The sequence below is a fragment of the Solea solea genome, chromosome 10 (genome assembly GCF_958295425.1).
Source record: "Solea solea chromosome 10, fSolSol10.1, whole genome shotgun sequence".
Taxonomy (NCBI): domain Eukaryota; kingdom Metazoa; phylum Chordata; class Actinopteri; order Pleuronectiformes; family Soleidae; genus Solea; species Solea solea.
In genome coordinates this window covers 28754359-28773596 of record NC_081143.1, presented here as the reverse complement: position 1 = coordinate 28773596, position 19238 = coordinate 28754359, and the positions used below count along the sequence as shown (strand labels likewise).

The following is a 19238-nucleotide window of genomic DNA, read 5'->3' as shown; positions in this document are numbered from 1 at the left end:
AAAGTGTTGGTGTTGATTCATTTCTTTTGTTTTTTGGAAGGTAGATGTCGCTAATAATGTTGACTAATCATTGCAGCCCAAGTACACACACTGACGCGCACACACACACTGACGCACACACACACACTGACGCACACACACACACACTGAGTTTCTGAGCTCATTTAGGTAAAACCTGAGAAGCACATCTCTCATTTCAGTCAGTCAACAGCTGACTTGACTGCACAGATGACCTTTAAATGTTCCACTCTACACTCAGCACAGACCCAAAAGTTTTCACTGATTAATAATGGAGATAAACAAAGTGCTGGGTGCCAACTGCATGGAAGAAGAAAGTGGGATTTGTGCATTCTGTAGTCCATATGAATGTATGTGCGGCGTACACACACACACACACACACACACACACACACACACACACACACACACACACACACACACACATACTGGTGTTTGCCCCTCAGGGGGCCCACCAGTTCTTTGGTCATTTATGGGATCCACCCTTTCCAGTGGTTCTACACTGCTGTAAAAAATCAGGTAAGATGAAAAAAAAATCCCAATCACAAAAATCACTTCAATGTACCAAGATTCTAAACTTTTGTCTCCATGCCAGTTTTTTGGTCACTTGTGGGCCCAGTTTCTAACATACAGTACTTGTGAGGTCCAGTGTCACACACACATACACTTCTCTTGTTTTTATATCTTTGTGGGGTGTTAGGTTACTATCTGGGGCCCATTAATGGTTTCTACTGCACATAGACTCTGACTGCATTAAGGATCTATATTTCAAAATTAAATACTCTTCTTCCTTCATTCCATCTCATTTCCCTTTACACGTGCAAATTTAGATGCCTTGTTAGCTCATTAACTACTGCATGTGCTATCATCTTACAACATCAACAGGAAGACAGGGTAGTAGCATGGTAATCAAATAATGATCGTTAGCACCAGCACTTAATAAGACTTGAGACAGATATGCTATATGCTAACAATAAAATAAAATGCTTTCAACAAGTTATCCTGAAGGCACATGTATTTATTTTGCGAACAAGTCAGTCATCTGACTACTTTTTACACAAAACGAAAATAAGTTTTTTTGTCCGTATATAAAAAACATAAAACATGCTTGAGACAAAATTGAGACTCTAATGCTGCAACTAATGATTACAGGAAAACAAAACAATCATTACTGCAAAGTTAACCAGATAATCAAACATTTGACTTTGCCAAACATGTACTTGTTTAATGTGTTGTTGACTGCTAAAACCACAGCAGCTACTTTAAACTACAGTACATTTCAAAACATTTAAACAAAGTATAGGACCCAAACTGAAAATGTGTGTCCATACCTCTGATCGTTGAACTGCTTTCATTATAATTTTCTTCTCATGGTAGTTATTCTATTTTTGATGAAATATTTGACTGCTTTCCAGTCTCTATTTTGTAGCGCTTGCGGTTCTGAAGCAATGCAGCGCTCACAGTCCGCTTTACCTGGAACATCTTGCCTCACAATGAACTTCTTCAGATGTTTTTCTACTGCAGCAATTTCCTCTGGTGTCCAACGTCTCACAGGAGCTTGCTTACCTAAGTAGGCAGAAAGAGATCACATTTTGATTAAATTGACAATTTGCAGAGCTGTGATCTGTAGCTCACAAGGCCACTAACTGCGCAAAACTAGCTTCCACTCTTTGTTGAAAGTAAATTCTTCCAAATTTGTTTGCTGATCGTAAACTTTTAAGTGTGACAAATTTGCAATTAACTCAGGAAATCAGAAAGGGGGCAAATACTTTTTCACATATATATTTTCGAACCATTGTCACACATTGGGTCTTATTCCCTTTCTGGGTAGGAAGCTATGTTAGGTGTATTAAGAATTCAGAGACATGCTTTTATTCAATGATATAACCATCAACATTATTTTTTTAAGGCAACCAATAGACCATTTTCACTAAAAACAAGGTAAAAGACGTTAAAAGCAATTGAGTGGCACTGGCCCAAAAGAGGATGCAAGTCCCAAAGCTTACCTCTCTTTCTTGCAGACACACTCTGGTTTTGGACTTGCGATGTGGAGGTACATTCTTGCAGGGATGACGTGCTGACCTCATCTTCTGACCCCTGTTGTCCTGGCATAGTGACATCTAGAACAGAAAGAACTTTATTAAAAGACATAAAATATGAAGAAACAGTCAGTACAGTGATTATTTTATCAAATCAAATTCTATTTGTACAGCCCAAATTCACAAATCACATTTTGCCTTGGAGGGCTTTACAATCTGTACTGCCAGTTTGCGTCTGCCTTTAGTTCACTGCAATTTGAAGGCAGAAATACTCAGAAATAAAATGTCACACTTACTTTTCTGCTGATATGTCCTGTAGCATCAGAGAAATGCCACATAAACAACATGAAAAACACAATTTTCATCGGAGGGGGTCTTTAAAGAGGAGTGTTCAAGATCAATCTTCTTTCATTGTTCAAGCTCACCCGTTGGAGACACTCCCTGGTTTTGGACTTGTGATGTTGAGGTACAGATGTTCAGGGATGACATGCTCTCCTCATCTTCTGACCCCTGTTCTCCTGGCAGAGAAATGTAATATTACTACTATACTTTGACAATACAGTGCATCATAGAGTAGATTTCAATCCCAGACCCCTGTCTTGCTGAACCAGACTTGCACCCCCGAGACAATGTACTATATTTTGTATCCTTGCCTTCACATAATGTCAGGAAATAGTGAATCAGGGAAACCTGAAAATAAAATACAAATGCAAAGCTCATAAATCTCCATGACAAATTTAAAAACATTCATCACATACCTTCAATGTCCTCTTCTGAAGGCCCCTCTATGCCAATGGTCTCTAAAATATTAATTGATATAGTATTATTGAGTTGGAAAGCTGAGACTGTGGGCAATCTGGCAATCAAGAGCAGAAAAAAAATACAGTTTGTGTGTGCATGTCTAAGTTTGACACGCATTTTTGCATATGTATGGTCTTACAGAGGAGGATATGATTTTAAACTTGCAAATTACCTGCATACAATTCAATTACTTAAAAAATCCAGTTTAAGTCACTTACTGAATGCTGAAGACTAAATATCATATATTGCACCTTTAAAATATAATAAGTCTTAGTACCATTCACGTCAACTTGAATTTCATCCAGGCTCTTTCCTTTGTATTCTCCTAGGCGTCCCTGTTCCATTGCCAGAAGCACTTTGCTGATTTTGGCCAACTGGAGGGTGCCCTCCGGAAGGCGGTAGTGCTTTCGGTGCACAGCAATATTATGGCCAAGGAAGTCTGCCAACTGATCGAGTTCTGTGGTCTTAAGGTTCAATACAGTAGAGAGGGTGGCGATATGTTTCCTTAGTCTTGTTGATGTTAAGGCTTTAGGATTTTCAAGGTGATCACATTCTTTCACAAACTGCCTTATGCAGTCACAAGCCCTTATGTAATGGACAGAGTGAGGTAATGCAAACAGATATCCATTTTCAGACAGCACTCCACATTCTTCTCTCTTCTCAGTCAGAGCATCAAGTGACTCTCTCATGATTGGGGTTAAAAGAACTGGAACCTTTCTTCCTCTCTTTCCTACAATTGTAATCCTTACAAAATGTTTGCACAGCTTCTGTTCAAGCGGTGTAAGGGCCAAGCTAACGTCACCATGTGTGTCTGATGTGTCCTTTGATAGATACGCAGACAGAAGCATCCTGGACACTTCCCCTCCTCTCCGCCGGTTAAACAGTACAACTTGTGTGAGGGTAACTTTTGCAAGCTCCTTCCAGTTTGATGGTGATGGGTGTTTTTGCAGATCATTCAAATGTTGCTGCTGTTTCTCAGCTAGATGACAATGAAACTTTTGAATATCTTGTGTGAAAGGTAACAGTAGAGGAGCATTCCATTTGGTCTGGTCAAGTTGAGTTAATGCTTGGCTTGCAATGTCAAATCTCCAACTTTCTTGATAAAGCAGCGCAAACTCCTCAGCATCTTGAGTAGCTTGTTTATCTTTCTTTTTCAGGCCTTCGGACTTGATAAACATGGCCAAAGAATACAAGCTGTGTCCAACCTTGCGAGCAAGAGACGGACATTGGTATTTGCCAGTTTGCTCACTGAATCCAGATAGGCTCTTTGCAGTAGTGACCACCTGACTGTACTGTTCAGGTTTTATGAGTTCTTGGATGGTCTTCACATGTGTAACTTGTCTTGCTTTCAATAACAGCCTGCCAAGCTCTCTCAGTTTTTGCCGAATATACTGGTGTTGACTGACCACCTTCTCGTTCTTCCTGAACAGTCTGTAACCATATTCAAGAATACAGCGGTCTTCTTTAATAGCAACTGCAATCCTGTCTTGATTCATAACACTTAAGAACTTCCAATAAGCATCATTAAATCCAGGTGGAGCAGGTTCAGCGAAAGCACACAAAGAAAGAACACGAGTTTTACCGGGTTTACTACTCTCGGGTTTGAAGTTGCAAACCTGAAAATGCCGCCACATTGCTCTTCTTGAGAACAAACCATAGCAGTGAATACAATGTGCAAATTCCTGTCCTTCAGATTTTTTCTGTGGTTGCTTCCATGGGATGAGTTTGCCTTTCTGTGTCTCCAAAACCTCACTATTGTGCTCAAAGTTGCCCTTATTTCGTATGTAGTCCAACTGCAGTTTCCTTTCTTTTGAGTTCTTTGGCAAACTGAATGCTTTTGCAACATCTGTTTCATCTTGGTGTTTACGCCACAAGTGCCTTGACATTTTCTGGACAAACTTTCTGCAATAAAAGCAGAAATGTTTTTTGTTGTAGCTTCTAGACCCATCCATCTTCTTTAAAACTGGATTGACATACATAGACTGCTCTTCTTCCAGGGGCATTGAAACACTCACATCCTTTTTAGAATATGTTGCAACTATTTTCTTTTCATTACCATCAACTCTGCTATTTGGAAATATTTGTGTGGGGTCATGACCTGTTTTAAAGGGTCTCTTCTGGCTAAAATCAAGCTGGCTCTGACTGGAAGACCTGCTTCTTTTCTGCTTGGAGGACTCACTTCCACTCTCCCTGGGCTTAAACTTGCTCCGACTGGAAGACTTTCTTCTGCTCTCACTAGATGCACCTTTGTTCCTTTTTTTATTTTCCAGGGTTAATTCCAAACTGCTATCACTTTCTGTGCTTTCGTCCTTGGGACATGGAATGTACTCATCTTCACTGCCAATGTTAGAGTTATCTGATTCCACAAGAGGCATCTGAATCTTTAAAGAAAGAAAAAAAAATGTAACTCATTTTGTAACATATTAAGTGTAAACAATCTGAGTACACTTTAATTGTATATGCATACAGCGTGAAGATAAATTCTCTATGGAGCCTTCTATACTGAGTATTTTAAGTTCAAGTAAGTGTAAAGAAATAGAAAGACATACTGCTAATTAATGTTAGACTAAAACTTTTACTAAAAACTAGGTATTGCCATTTTCATTTACTTTAAATGAAAAGAACCAGGAGGTCTGTCTGACCGTTAACATTGGTTCTGCCAGCGTTTCCAGTCAGACACGATCATATTGCATGTATTGCACGGGTTAGAGTATCAACGGACATGAAAATTAAGGCCCGATCCGACCCGGTTAGAGTACATAAAGTCCAAGCCCCGGTACTACACCATTGTGCATACAGTTGTGAGAAAAAGCAAATATTGCCTATAGCTGGTGAAATCTAAATTGTGCCCCTCCCTCATTAAAACCTTGAAACAATTTGAATATGTCATATATACACACAATAAAGCCTCAAAATGATACAAATACAAGAATCAATTAAAGACTTACAGGATGGCGAGAGCTTCTTCTCAGCCTCTGTGAATCCCTTTCAGGCTTAGAAATCAAAGTGCCCTCTGTGCTGTCATCACTTGAATCGTAGAGACAGCCAGCAAAATCTTGTAGTCGATCCATCTGCAAAGGGAAAACATGGAGATATGATTTTCCCTTTTTGTTGACACGATAGAAAAACAAACTGCAGGGAAAAGTGCCCATCAGCTATGTACTCATATTGTTTTAAATAGATTTTAGGAGCTTACCATAATGCTTTTTGTGCGTCTCAGAGGTGGAAGTTCATCATCTGATTGCTCTCTGGAATGGTTGTTTGGAGAAGCCTCATCACAGGTTTCTTTCAGAACAGTTTCATCTGAATCGCACGAATGACGAGAAACCTCTGGTCCACTGTCCATCTGCAAAAAAAAAAAAAAAGTATGTCAAGTAGGGCTGGGCGATATATCGAATATACTTGATATATTGAATATACTCGATATATTGAATATACTCGATATATCGCGGCTTGTTGTCTGTGCGATGTAGAAAATGACTATATCATGAAACTCGAGTGTTGTGACGCATTTGCTTTTAGCCGCTGACTCTCAAATGCTTTCTCGTCTCTCCCTCTCACAGACAGACAAAACAAACGCACCTAGTTACATACGTCAGTCTGATACGTGCAACTTCACACGCCCTTGCCCAGCAGAGGAGGACGAATTAATTCCGAAGAAAAACAGCACAGGATCCATCGTCTGGTGGTGGTTTGGTTTCAACTTAAGGCTAAGGCAAAATATCGAGATATATATCGTGTATCGTGACATGGTCTAAAAATATCGCTGTATTAATAAAAGGCCATATCGCGATTATTAACCTACGATTTTAGGATTGTTAAGTAGTTTTGATCATGACATGATCTGACCAAAAAGCTAAATACAGTAAAGAAATGTAAACAGTGGCCCAGTAGACAGTGGAAGTATAACAGCTTCATACAAGTCACCGCAGATATTGGTGATGGATGCGTCTACAATGTCATTTTACCTGTGCGTTAGTCTCATCTGGCTTTGATTCCATGTGGAACATCTGAGGTAGAGGGTTGGTCTCTGTCTCTGCTGCTGCAGGAGTCTGAGGGTCTTTCACCTGAAATTTAGATAGCAGACAAGAAGACAATTAGAACTGACAGAAATTACAACTGTATGTGGAGACATTTACAGGCTAATAAGGTTACCTAATGGTTAAACTGTTTCTGAAACAGCACAGACCGTCAAACTGAGAGCACAACATAGTCTTTCTAAAAGTAGTAGGCACCTCTCATAACCTATGATAAGGATTTGCAGTGGGTCACATTGTAAAGTTTGCTTTCAAACTCATAACAGCTCAGACAGTGTGCAATTACAAATGTTAAAATCAAACTTGAGATTATGTCAGGTTCTGGACAGTGCCATAGGAACAGTTTGAGTGAGAACCACACGGAAGGGCCCCACATGGGTGAGACTAGAAACATACGAGTGGTGTGTTACAGTATGTTACCTGGTCTCATCGAGGAGAGACGAGAGAACAAGTGTGTTTGTGACATAAAAGGCCCCATAAGGACATGACTGGAAACATGCGTGTGTGTGTGACATTAACTGGCCATTATCACACCACCCAAAAAGTAATTCTGACAATGTGAACATTGGCCCATTTTGAAAGTAGAACAGCTTCATACAAGTCACCACAGATATTGGTGATGGATGCATCTACAATGTCATTTTACCTGTGCGTTAGTCTCATCTGGCTTTGATTCCATGTGGAACATCTGAGGTAGAGGGTTGGTCTCTGTCTCTGCTGCTGCAGGAGTCTGAGGGTCTTTCACCTGAAATTTAGATAGCAGACAAGAAGACAATTAGAACTGACAGAAATCACAACCGTATGTGGAGACATTTACAGGCTAATAAGGTTACCTAATGGTAAAACTGTTTCTGAAACGGCACAGACCTTCAAACTGAGAGCACAACATAGTCTTTCTAAAAGAAGTAGGCACCTCTCATAACCTATGATAAGGATTTGCAGTGGGTCACATTGTAAAGTTTGCTTTCAAACTCATAACAGCTCAGACAGTGTGCAATTACAAATGTTAAAATCAAACTTGAGATTATGTCAGGTTCTGGACAGTGCCATAGGAACAGTTTGAGTGAGAACCACACGGAAGGGCCCCACATGGGTGAGACTAGAAACATACGAGTGGTGTGTTACAGTATGTTACCTGGTCTCATCGAGGAGAGACGAGAGAACAAGTGTGTTTGTGACATAAAAGGCCCCATAAGGACATGACTGGAAACATGCGTGTGTGTGTGTGACATTAACTGGCCATTATCACACCACCCAAAAAGTACTTCTGAAAATGTGAACATTGGCCCATTTTGAAAGTAGAACAGCTTCATACAAGTCACCACAGATATTGGTGATGGATGCGTCTACAATGTCATTTTACCTGTGCGTTAGTCTCATCTGGCTTTGATTCCATGTGGAACATCTGAGGTAGAGGGTTGGTCTCTGTCTCTGCTGCTGCAGGAGTCTGAGGGTCTTTCACCTGAAATTTAGATAGCAGACAAGAAGACAATTAGAACTGACAGAAATCACAACTGTATGTGGAGACATTTACAGGCTAATAAGGTTACCTAATGGTTAAACTGTTTCTGAAAGCACAGACCGTCAAACTGAGAGCACAACATAGTCTTTCTAAAAGTAGTAGGCACCTCTCACAACCTATGATAAGGATTTGCAGTGGGTCACATTGTAAAGTTTGCTTTCAAACTCATAACAGCTCAGACAGTGTGCAATTACAAATGTTAAAATCAAACTTGAGATTATGTCAGGTTCTGGACAGTGCCATAGGAACAGTTTGAGTGAGAACCACACGGAAGGGCCCCACATGGGTGAGACTAGAAACATACGAGTGGTGTGTTACAGTATGTTACCTGGTCTCATCGAGGAGAGACAAGAGAACAAGTGTGTTTGTGACATAAAAGGCCCCATAAGGACATGACTGGAAACATGCGTGTGTGTGTGACATTAACTGGCCATTATCACACCACCCAAAAAGTAATTCTGACAATGTGAACATTGGCCCATTTTGAAAGTAGAACAGCTTCATACAAGTCACCACAGATATTGGTGATGGATGCATCTACAATGTCATTTTACCTGTGCGTTAGTCTCATCTGGCTTTGATTCCATGTGGAACATCTGAGGTAGAGGGTTGGTCTCTGTCTCTGCTGCTGCAGGAGTCTGAGGGTCTTTCACCTGAAATTTAGATAGCAGACAAGAAGACAATTAGAACTGACAGAAATCACAACCGTATGTGGAGACATTTACAGGCTAATAAGGTTACCTAATGGTAAAACTGTTTCTGAAACGGCACAGACCGTCAAACACAACATAGTAGAGAGCACAACATAGTCTTTCTAAAAGAAGTAGGCACCTCTCATAACCTATGATAAGGATTTGCAGTGGGTCACATTGTAAAGTTTGCTTTCAAACTCATAACAGCTCAGACAGTGTGCAATTACAAATGTTAAAATCAAACTTGAGATTATGTCAGGTTCTGGACAGTGCCATAGGAACAGTTTGAGTGAGAACCACACGGAAGGGCCCCACATGGGTGAGACTAGAAACATACGAGTGGTGTGTTACAGTATGTTACCTGGTCTCATCGAGGAGAGACAAGAGAAGAAGTGTGTTTGTGACATAAAAGGCCCCATAAGGACATGACTGGAAACATGCGTGTGTGTGTGTGACATTAACTGGCCATTATCACACCACCCAAAAAGTACTTCTGACAATGTGAACATTGGCCCATTTGAAAGTAGAACAGCTTCATACAAGTCACCACAGATATTGGTGATGGATGCATCTACAATGTCATTTTACCTGTGCGTTAGTCTCATCTGGCTTTGATTCCATGTGGAACATCTGAGGTAGAGGGTTGGTCTCTGTCTCTGCTGCTGCAGGAGTCTGAGGGTCTTTCACCTGAAATTTAGATAGCAGACAAGAAGACAATTAGAACTGACAGAAATCACAACTGTATGTGGAGACATTTACAGGCTAATAAGGTTACCTAATGGTAAAACTGTTTCTGAAAGCACAGACCGTCAAACTGAGAGCACAACATAGTCTTTCTAAAAGAAGTAGGCACCTCTCACAACCTATGATAAGGATTTGCATTGGGTCACATTGTAAAGTTTGCTTTCAAACTCATAACAGCTCAGACAGTGTGCAATTACAAATGTTAAAATCAAACTTGAGATTATGCCAGGTTCTGGACAGTGCCATAGGAACAGTTTGAGTGAGAACCACACGGAAGGGCCCCACATGGGTGAGACTAGAAACATACGAGTGGTGTGTTACAGTATGTTACCTGGTCTCATCGAGGAGAGACGAGAGAACAAGTGTGTTTGTGACATAAAAGGCCCCATAAGGACATGACTGGAAACATGCGTGTGTGTGTGTGACATTAACTGGCCATTATCACACCACCCAAAAAGTAATTCTGACAATGTGAACATTGGCCCATTTTGAAAGTAGAACAGCTTCATACAAGTCACCACAGATATTGGTGATGGATGCATCTACAATGTCATTTTACCTGTGCGTTAGTCTCATCTGGCTTTGATTCCATGTGGAACATCTGAGGTAGAGGGTTGGTCTCTGTCTCTGCTGCTGCAGGAGTCTGAGGGTCTTTCACCTGAAATTTAGATAGCAGACAAGAAGACAATTAGAACTGACAGAAATCACAACTGTATGTGGAGACATTTACAGGCTAATAAGGTTACCTAATGGTTAAACTGTTTCTGAAAGCACAGACCGTCAAACTGAGAGCACAACATAGTCTTTCTAAAAGTAGTAGGCACCTCTCATAACCTATGATAAGGATTTGCAGTGGGTCACATTGTAAAGTTTGTTTTCAAACTCATAACAGCTCAGACAGTGTGCAATTACAAATGTTAAAATCAAACTTGAGATTATGTCAGGTTCTGGACAGTGCCATAGGAACAGTTTGAGTGAGAACCACACGGAAGGGCCCCACATGGGTGAGACTAGAAACATACGAGTGGTGTGTTACAGTATGTTACCTGGTCTCATCGAGGAGAGACAAGAGAACAAGTGTGTTTGTGACATAAAAGGCCCCATAAGGACATGACTGGAAACATGCGTGTGTGTGTGTGACATTAACTGGCCATTATCACACCACCCAAAAAGTACTTCTGACAATGTGAACATTGGCCCATTTGAAAGTAGAACAGCTTCATACAAGTCACCACAGATATTGGTGATGGATGCATCTACAATGTCATTTTACCTGTGCGTTAGTCTCATCTGGCTTTGATTCCATGTGGAACATCTGAGGTAGAGGGTTGGTCTCTGTCTCTGCTGCTGCAGGAGTCTGAGGGTCTTTCACCTGAAATTTAGATAGCAGACAAGAAGACAATTAGAACTGACAGAAATCACAACTGTATGTGGAGACATTTACAGGCTAATACGGTTACCTAATGGTTAAACTGTTTCTGAAACAGCACAGACCGTCAAACTGAGAGCACAACATAGTCTTTCTAAAAGTAGTAGGCACCTCTCATAACCTATGATAAGGATTTGCAGTGGGTCACATTGTAAAGTTTGCTTTCAAACTCATAACAGCTCAGACAGTGTGCAATTACAAATGTTAAAATCAAACTTGAGATTATGCCAGGTTCTGGACAGTGCCATAGGAACAGTTTGAGTGAGAACCACACGGAAGGGCCCCACATGGGTGAGACTAGAAACATACGAGTGGTGTGTTACAGTATGTTACCTGGTCTCATCGAGGAGAGACGAGAGAACAAGTGTGTTTGTGACATAAAAGGCCCCATAAGGACATGACTGGAAACATGCGTGTGTGTGTGTGACATTAACTGGCCATTATCACACCACCCAAAAAGTAATTCTGACAATGTGAACATTGGCCCATTTTGAAAGTAGAACAGCTTCATACAAGTCACCACAGATATTGGTGATGGATGCATCTACAATGTCATTTTACCTGTGCGTTAGTCTCATCTGGCTTTGATTCCATGTGGAACATCTGAGGTAGAGGGTTGGTCTCTGTCTCTGCTGCTGCAGGAGTCTGAGGGTCTTTCACCTGAAATTTAGATAGCAGACAAGAAGACAATTAGAACTGACAGAAATCACAACTGTATGTGGAGACATTTACAGGCTAATAAGGTTACCTAATGGTTAAACTGTTTCTGAAACAGCACAGACCGTCAAACTGAGAGCACAACATAGTCTTTCTAAAAGAAGTAGGCACCTCTCACAACCTATGATAAGGATTTGCAGTGGGTCACATTGTAAAGTTTGCTTTCAAACTCATAACAGCCCAGACCGTGTGCAATTACAAATGTTAAAATTGAACTTGAGATTATGTCAGGTTCTGGACAGTGCCATAGGAACAGTTTGAGTGAGAACCACACGGAAGGGCCCCACATGGGTGAGACTAGAAACATACGAGTGGTGTGTTACAGTATGTTACCTGGTCTCATCGAGGAGAGACGAGAGAACAAGTGTGTTTGTGACATAAAAGGCCCCATAAGGACATGACTGGAAACATGCGTGTGTGTGTGTGACATTAACTGGCCATTATCACACCACCCAAAAAGTACTTCTGAAAATGTGAACATTGGCCCATTTTGAAAGTAGAACAGCTTCATACAAGTCACCACAGATATTGGTGATGGATGCATCTACAATGTCATTTTACCTGTGCGTTAGTCTCATCTGGCTTTGATTCCATGTGGAACATCTGAGGTAGAGGGTTGGTCTCTGTCTCTGCTGCTGCAGGAGTCTGAGGGTCTTTCACCTGAAATTTAGATAGCAGACAAGAAGACAATTAGAACTGACAGAAATCACAACTGTATGTGGAGACATTTACAGGCTAATAAGGTTACCTAATGGTTAAACTGTTTCTGAAACAGCACAGACCGTCAAACTGAGAGCACAACATAGTCTTTCTAAAAGTAGTAGGCACCTCTCACAACCTATGATAAGGATTTGCAGTGGGTCACATTGTAAAGTTTGCTTTCAAACTCATAACAGCTCAGACAGTGTGCAATTACAAATGTTAAAATCAAACTTGAGATTATGCCAGGTTCTGGACAGTGCCATAGGAACAGTTTGAGTGAGAACCACACGGAAGGGCCCCACATGGGTGAGACTAGAAACATACGAGTGGTGTGTTACAGTATGTTACCTGGTCTCATCGAGGAGAGACAAGAGAACAAGTGTGTTTGTGACATAAAAGGCCCCATAAGGACATGACTGGAAACATGCGTGTGTGTGGGACATTAACTGGCCATTATCACACCACCCAAAAAGGAAATCTGACAATGTGTACATTGGCCCATTTGAAAGTAGAACAGCTTCATACAAGTCACCACAGATATTGGTGATGGATGCGTCTACAATGTCATTTTACCTGTGCGTTAGTCTCATCTGGCTTTGATTCCATGTGGAACATCTGAGGTAGAGGGCTGGTCTCTGTCTCTGTTGCTGCAGGAGTCTTCACCTGGATTTCAATTAAACAAGAATCAAACAAACTGATGTTAAATCATATCACACAGATCAAAGATCACATGCATTCCCATAGATAAACTCATATGGGAAACAATATTGGACAAAATTTGCTTTTACAAGATGGCACATTTTTACACACTCATTTGTCAAAAAAAATATTCATGCTGAATCTAACCAACTCACCATACTGCGCCAAGGCCATTTTGCATCACCATAGCTGTAGTCAATTTCAGATCCTATCTCTATTTTCTTCAGGGCAAAAAGGCACAAGTGCGGCTTGTTGTTTACTATGATTTTTCTCATGACACAATTTGGATTTTTGTGGTTGTCATTGACTAATCTTCCAAGAGATCCATCTTCTTCAGATGCATCAAGGCTGAAAAGTACAAGAAATCAGTTTTGTTGGAAGACATAATTTTAGTACTCGTGCTTTAGTTCAATCATTAACTATTAAAAGTTTATTTCAGGGTTCAAGGTTAATTTCTCTAATCTATAAAAAACATCTCTTTACATGCTCACCACAAGTGACGGTTCTGCCACTCAAAGTCAAAGAGAAATGTGGAGTCAATCTCTGAGTACGGTAGTGACCGGCATTCTTCCTGTGTGAGGAGTCTACCCCTGTACTCCAAAACAAAGTCCCCTGGTTCAATGGGCTGCGTAGCAAACACTCCTCTTCCTAGAAGAATATAACAAAGAAAACGATTCATTTGCTTTTGAAATGCACAAGTTCTGTCAAGGAACCTTCTACAACTTACCTTTGAAACTGTCTATGAGTCTTGACATAAATCCAGACTTGTCAGTGCAAGACAGAATATATGTCTTTGCATCATCTACAGGCTTTATCCTTCTCCTCCTTTTGGACATAATGGCTCTGTGAAAATATTTTTAATTATTACTACACATACGATATAAGAGATTTGTTCAGTGAGTCAAGTTTATATTGTCATGAGTTGCCTAGATTGCTAACTGCTGATATACATAAAACAATTATTGAAAACAAACAGTAGTGTTTCCCCTGGGTTTATGGCATGTTGTCCTCTTCTCTCTCTATCAGGTTATAGGTGTGTGTGATTATGCGTTTGTTTGTGTGTAAAAATGAAATAGCTTTGCTTTAATTAGATCAATAACATCATTATTTTCCCATACTGAATGTCAAGTTAATTTCATTTATCAAAAAACTTCAAAAGATGTAATTTCAGGTCACTTTTCCCATGTTTAATTTGAATTAATAATGATATTAATTATCTAATTTAAGCAAAGATAAAAAAAGAGGTCACTTAATTAGTTAAAGAGTTAATTTATAAAGCTCTTAAGCACTTTTGGATTTCATTTTCAATTTTAGGGAGTTGATATACAGTTTAATTTCATTATAGTAGCATGTAAAGATGGGTATTTTTTTATAAACTTAGACGAAAGGCTAGACCAAATTTATAGATTTATAATTTCATTTATATTTATACATTTCTAGACTATTAGACTTTGTGCCTTATATAATTTGTCTTATATAATTGTCTTAAAAAGATCGCTAGCTGCTAATGTTAGCAGCTAGCGATCGCTAACTGCTAATGTTAGCAGCTAGCGATCGCTAACGTTAGCGCTAATGTTAGCTCGCCCATTATATCGCTAAGTTAGCAGCTAACCGCGAGTAGCTAACGGTAGCAGCAAACAGTTATTGTAATAATCTGTAAAAGAAAATCGCGAGCTGCTAATGTTAGCACGCGTATTATATAGCTTACGCCAGCAGCTAAACACAACTAGTTTACAGTAGCAGCTAACAGTTACTGTAATAAATTAATTAACATAACTAAGATATAAACGATATAAATCCAACAAATTCACACCTACCTGTTGCATGCTGTCGATCTTGAGCTTGATCTTCCTCTTCTTCTTGTTAAAACCCTACCCACTTCCTGAAGTGTGTAAACAAACTTCCGGTGTGTGTGTGTCCGTACCTTCCACCTTACAAGCTCCGGGGGGCGGTAGTGAGCAAAAAGTTTACACACACTTACACACACATTTCCAGTTTTTCTGACCTTGTGGGCCAAGTGAAAAAAAAGCAAGAGGGGCATCAGGGGGGGCTGCAAAGCTCATTTTGAATGAAAACCGGTGTGGGGCCCACCATTTAGGGCCCCATACCGGTTGTGGGCCCCCCGCGGTTGGTGTGCTCCCTGCGGTGGGACCCCATGAAGTAAGAAATGTAAGTGCACACACACACACACACACACACACACACACACACACACACACACACACACATCCACTTGGAGGTGATTGTAAGAACATCTTTGATCTTTTTTCCCCTTTCTTCTTCAAAAAGATGCATTGCCTGCACACATAATCCATGACAGACATAATGTGATTTGGTAGTATCTCTAAATGGCAGGGAAAAGCAGCTGACAGAAATTAATAAGTTACTGTGGCGACGGGGGCGCAGGAGGAGGAGGGGGAGGAGGAGGGGGAGGGGTTGGGAGGAGGTGATGGAGGTGGCGGGGTAACCTGGCAGCAAAACACACAGATCATCAAATTATCTTTTGAGGCATATCATGGTGGTAAAAGTCAGGCCGTCCTCTGTGCAGCTGCACACGACGCTGTTCTGTCATCTACAGTTTGAATCAGTGCTGTCTCGGTGTCATGAAGCGGCTGGAGAGCTGCGAGGAGCCTCGCGTCTCCTTCTGTCAGCTCAGACCACGGCTTCCACCTGCAGCACGAGGCCTCATTATTCAAGAAGAATGTTGATGTGTGAGCTGCTTTATGCTCAGAGACTTTATGACAATGTGTGCATGTGTGCTTCAACCGAGGCCTCGTTCAGACCTGGTACTAACGCTCGTCCTGAGTCATGTGATCACAGGTGGACTACGTGGTGCTGTGGCGAGCATTCTTGGTTCCCAGTTTGACCAAAGCACTTCCTGTGTGGAGTTTGCAGGTTCTCCATATGCACATGGGTTCTCCCACAGTCCAGAAACATGCGCTTTGGGTATTTTGTTCATTGTACACACAGTGAATGTTGACCCTGCAGTGGACCGTTGACCTGTCCACGGTGTCAGCTGAGATTAGCTCTCAGTGGAGGAGAAATGACCACTGTGCTGACCACTGTGCTGACCACTGTGCTGTGCTTTATTCAAATACACACTGATATAATGGAGTCTGATTTATTCTCCATGTTGCCATTAAACTAACAAATCAGTTACACGAGGTCTGAACAAGGATTTAAAGAGAGTTGACGGCTGCTGATGTTGCACATGTGATGTTGAACATGACTCAAACTCCTCTACTGACAATGGGAAATAAATAAATCTCCATTTTTGTAGCGTGTTCAAAAAAATGAATTTGACCCAAATCTGTGTGTCTTTTAACTCTTTGGACACACACTCAAACATACACACACACACACATACACATACACACACACATACACATACACAAACAATGACATCATCCAAACTACACACAGAGAGGGTACGTGGACCAGGACCCATAAAGGAGTCTACCACAGGTGATCAAATCAAACATGTGTAAACAGAATAAAAATGACATAAATCAACAGAAATAAGATTATTGATAATAATATGTGACTGTGTGTTGAATTATGAGCTCGTTAATAATCATTTAATAATGAATTGTTTGATGGATCTGCATTAATGATGACGTCAGTGTAACGTGGTCACAAGGACATTGATGTGTCTTCAGCCTCATTTCCACTGAACACATGTCAACACACTCAAATAACTCTTTTATTTTCCAACAGGTCTGATGGACTGCTGCGGTTTGTGTCTCCTGTGATTGTTGAAGACTTCATGTGAGCGACTGCAAGAGCAACAATCAGAGCCACGACAGACACTCACAAACTCATCTGTAACTAATCTGCAACAGCAGGGGTGTGTGTGTGTGTGCGTGTGTGTGTGTGTGTGTGTCAAATGTGATTGACAGTGTGGGCAACATAAGCTCAGTGTCATCAGGTTTAGATTTATATTTTTGCTAAATCCTGATTGGAGCACACACGTACATGATATCATCTTTTTTCCATCAACTTCAAATATGTGAGGAAAAGGAGAGAAAATCACAAATACATAAATCTCTGCTGTGAAATAACCAAAGTTCAGACTCCAGCAGGTCCCATCACTCTATAAAAATCTACATGTATGTGTATGTTTTTCATTTGTCATCCATATGTCACCAAGATTCCCGTAAATCACAAATAATCCAATAAATCCACGGAGAAGCAGTCACTAAGTTCATCACACATTTCATCATTCACATGAGTCAGAACAACTGAACTCATATATAATCCATACACGCTGTTTTCAGGGGCTCTCTAACAAGGTAAGCCAAACAGAATGCCGGGGGGGCCCTTGCTGGGGGGGGGGGGGGACCTTCAAGAACAGCCTCTAAAGTACCGTACAGCACTTTTCCACTATACAGTTCCAGCAAAGCACAACGTGGGCTGACTCTACTTCCTCAACGTGGGAGGAGTCATCATAGCTCGGCTGCATGAAACTGCTGTGACGTCATTTTATACACGATACACACAAACTAGTGTTTTTAATGAACTGAATCATTAGAATCAGTTCATTAAAAAGATTTGTGCAAACAATGGTTCAGTACTTCCTGCATCATGACTCCGATCACATGGTCTTCAGTACTTCCTTATTGGTTTTTATACATGAAGACGTGAGGGTGAGGTTTTAGGTTTTCCTCCTTTTTGAAAAAATATCGTTTCAGGGATCCAAAAAAATCTTAATCTTATGAAGTGACTAAAATCAGACATTTCTTTGTGACGAGAAGAGATCCAACCCCTGATCCATCCTCTTACATTTCTCATCCAAATAACATCTGAGTTGAGAAGAAAGTCACCTGCTAAATGTGAAGTCTGTAAAGTGAATCGAGAATGCAGACTTAATCTCGCTGACCTCTTCGATTATCCACAGATTAGATTTGTTGACCACCGAAGAGTCTGCAGCATATCGACAAGGTCAGGAGGCTCAAGAGTGAGCGCTCACAGGACACGCCCCATGTGTGGAGCCTGTGTCTCGTGTCCGTGGGTCATCTTCATCTTCACTCTCAGCCATGCTCACGTGGCTCACACACAACCACACAGTCTTCAGGCCACGATTGTTTCCTGGCAACAGAGGTAAACAGCGGCCCTTTGATGAGACAAACAACTGGAACAACAATAAATGTAACGTGTTGAAGACCAGGAAATGTGTGTGTGTGTGTGTGTTACATGTGCACGTCCTGTAGGTGAGACGCTGTGAGAGCTGCGTGATTGTTGCCTGCACAACTCTCAACAAACATCTGGATTTGGTTTGCAGCCTCATGTGTGAAAGACGCAAATAAATAAAGCAGGAATGTGCCAAACGTTTCCTAACTGCACAAACACTCACAACACAAGACGTGGAGCGCTGCACACAAATAGACGTGACCCGTAGCTGTGAAAGTGACGCATGTGAAGCGCATTTTCAAGGCGGCAACTGTTGGTCGTGTCCAGCGGAGACAACGGGGCCAGATGTGGCTTTACGGCTTGTTGTTGGCTCGTGTGTGTGTGTGTGTCTGTGTGTGTATGTGTGTGTGTGTGTGTGTGGGGAAACGGGAGAGAGAGGGATAAGCAGAAAGAGAGAGTGGGAGCGAGGGAGTTATGTCACGCTCGCCAAACCACTCAGCAAGACTCTGATTTATTTGGCAACTGTGAGATGGTGGTCTGACTGGAGGAGGCCACCTACACCACAGTCTGACCCTTGACCTTGATCCTGACCTGCCTACTTATGACATCAACTCAGCTGTCCTTGATAAATCTACACCCAGACAGACAGGAGGATGAGCTGCTGCAGCGCACACACACGTGCACACACACGTGCACACACACACACAC

At 41.2% G+C, this 19238-nt stretch overlaps 1 protein-coding gene across 1 annotated transcript; it reads right to left on the bottom strand.

Moving 5' to 3' along the window:
• Positions 1–397: 397 nt before the first annotated feature.
• On the bottom strand, positions 398–6922 carry LOC131467570 (uncharacterized). The gene is made up of 8 exons (XM_058641558.1): positions 6827–6922; positions 6055–6204; positions 5807–5929; positions 3136–5239; positions 2816–2857; positions 2483–2575; positions 2025–2138; positions 398–1584 (listed from the first exon to the last, which is right to left on the bottom strand). Exons 1-8 carry the CDS (start codon positions 6866–6868, stop codon positions 1373–1375), a joined length of 2880 nt encoding a protein of 959 aa, XP_058497541.1. The 5' UTR covers positions 6869–6922; the 3' UTR covers positions 398–1372.
• Between the last annotated feature and the right edge of the window lie 12316 nt (positions 6923–19238).

Bases quoted from the DNA above. Each gene is read 5' to 3' on its own strand.
- LOC131467570 (XM_058641558.1), bottom strand. From the start codon at position 6,868: ATGTTCCACATGGAATCAAAGCCAGATGAGACTAACGCACAG. The intron at 6,205-6,826 runs GTAAAATGACAT...TTTTTTTTGCAG, and splicing joins CAGATGAGACTAACGCACAG to ATGGACAGTGGACCAGAGGT. The intron at 2,858-3,135 runs GTACTAAGACTT...TTAATATTTTAG, and splicing joins AATTCAAGTTGACGTGAATG to AGACCATTGGCATAGAGGGG.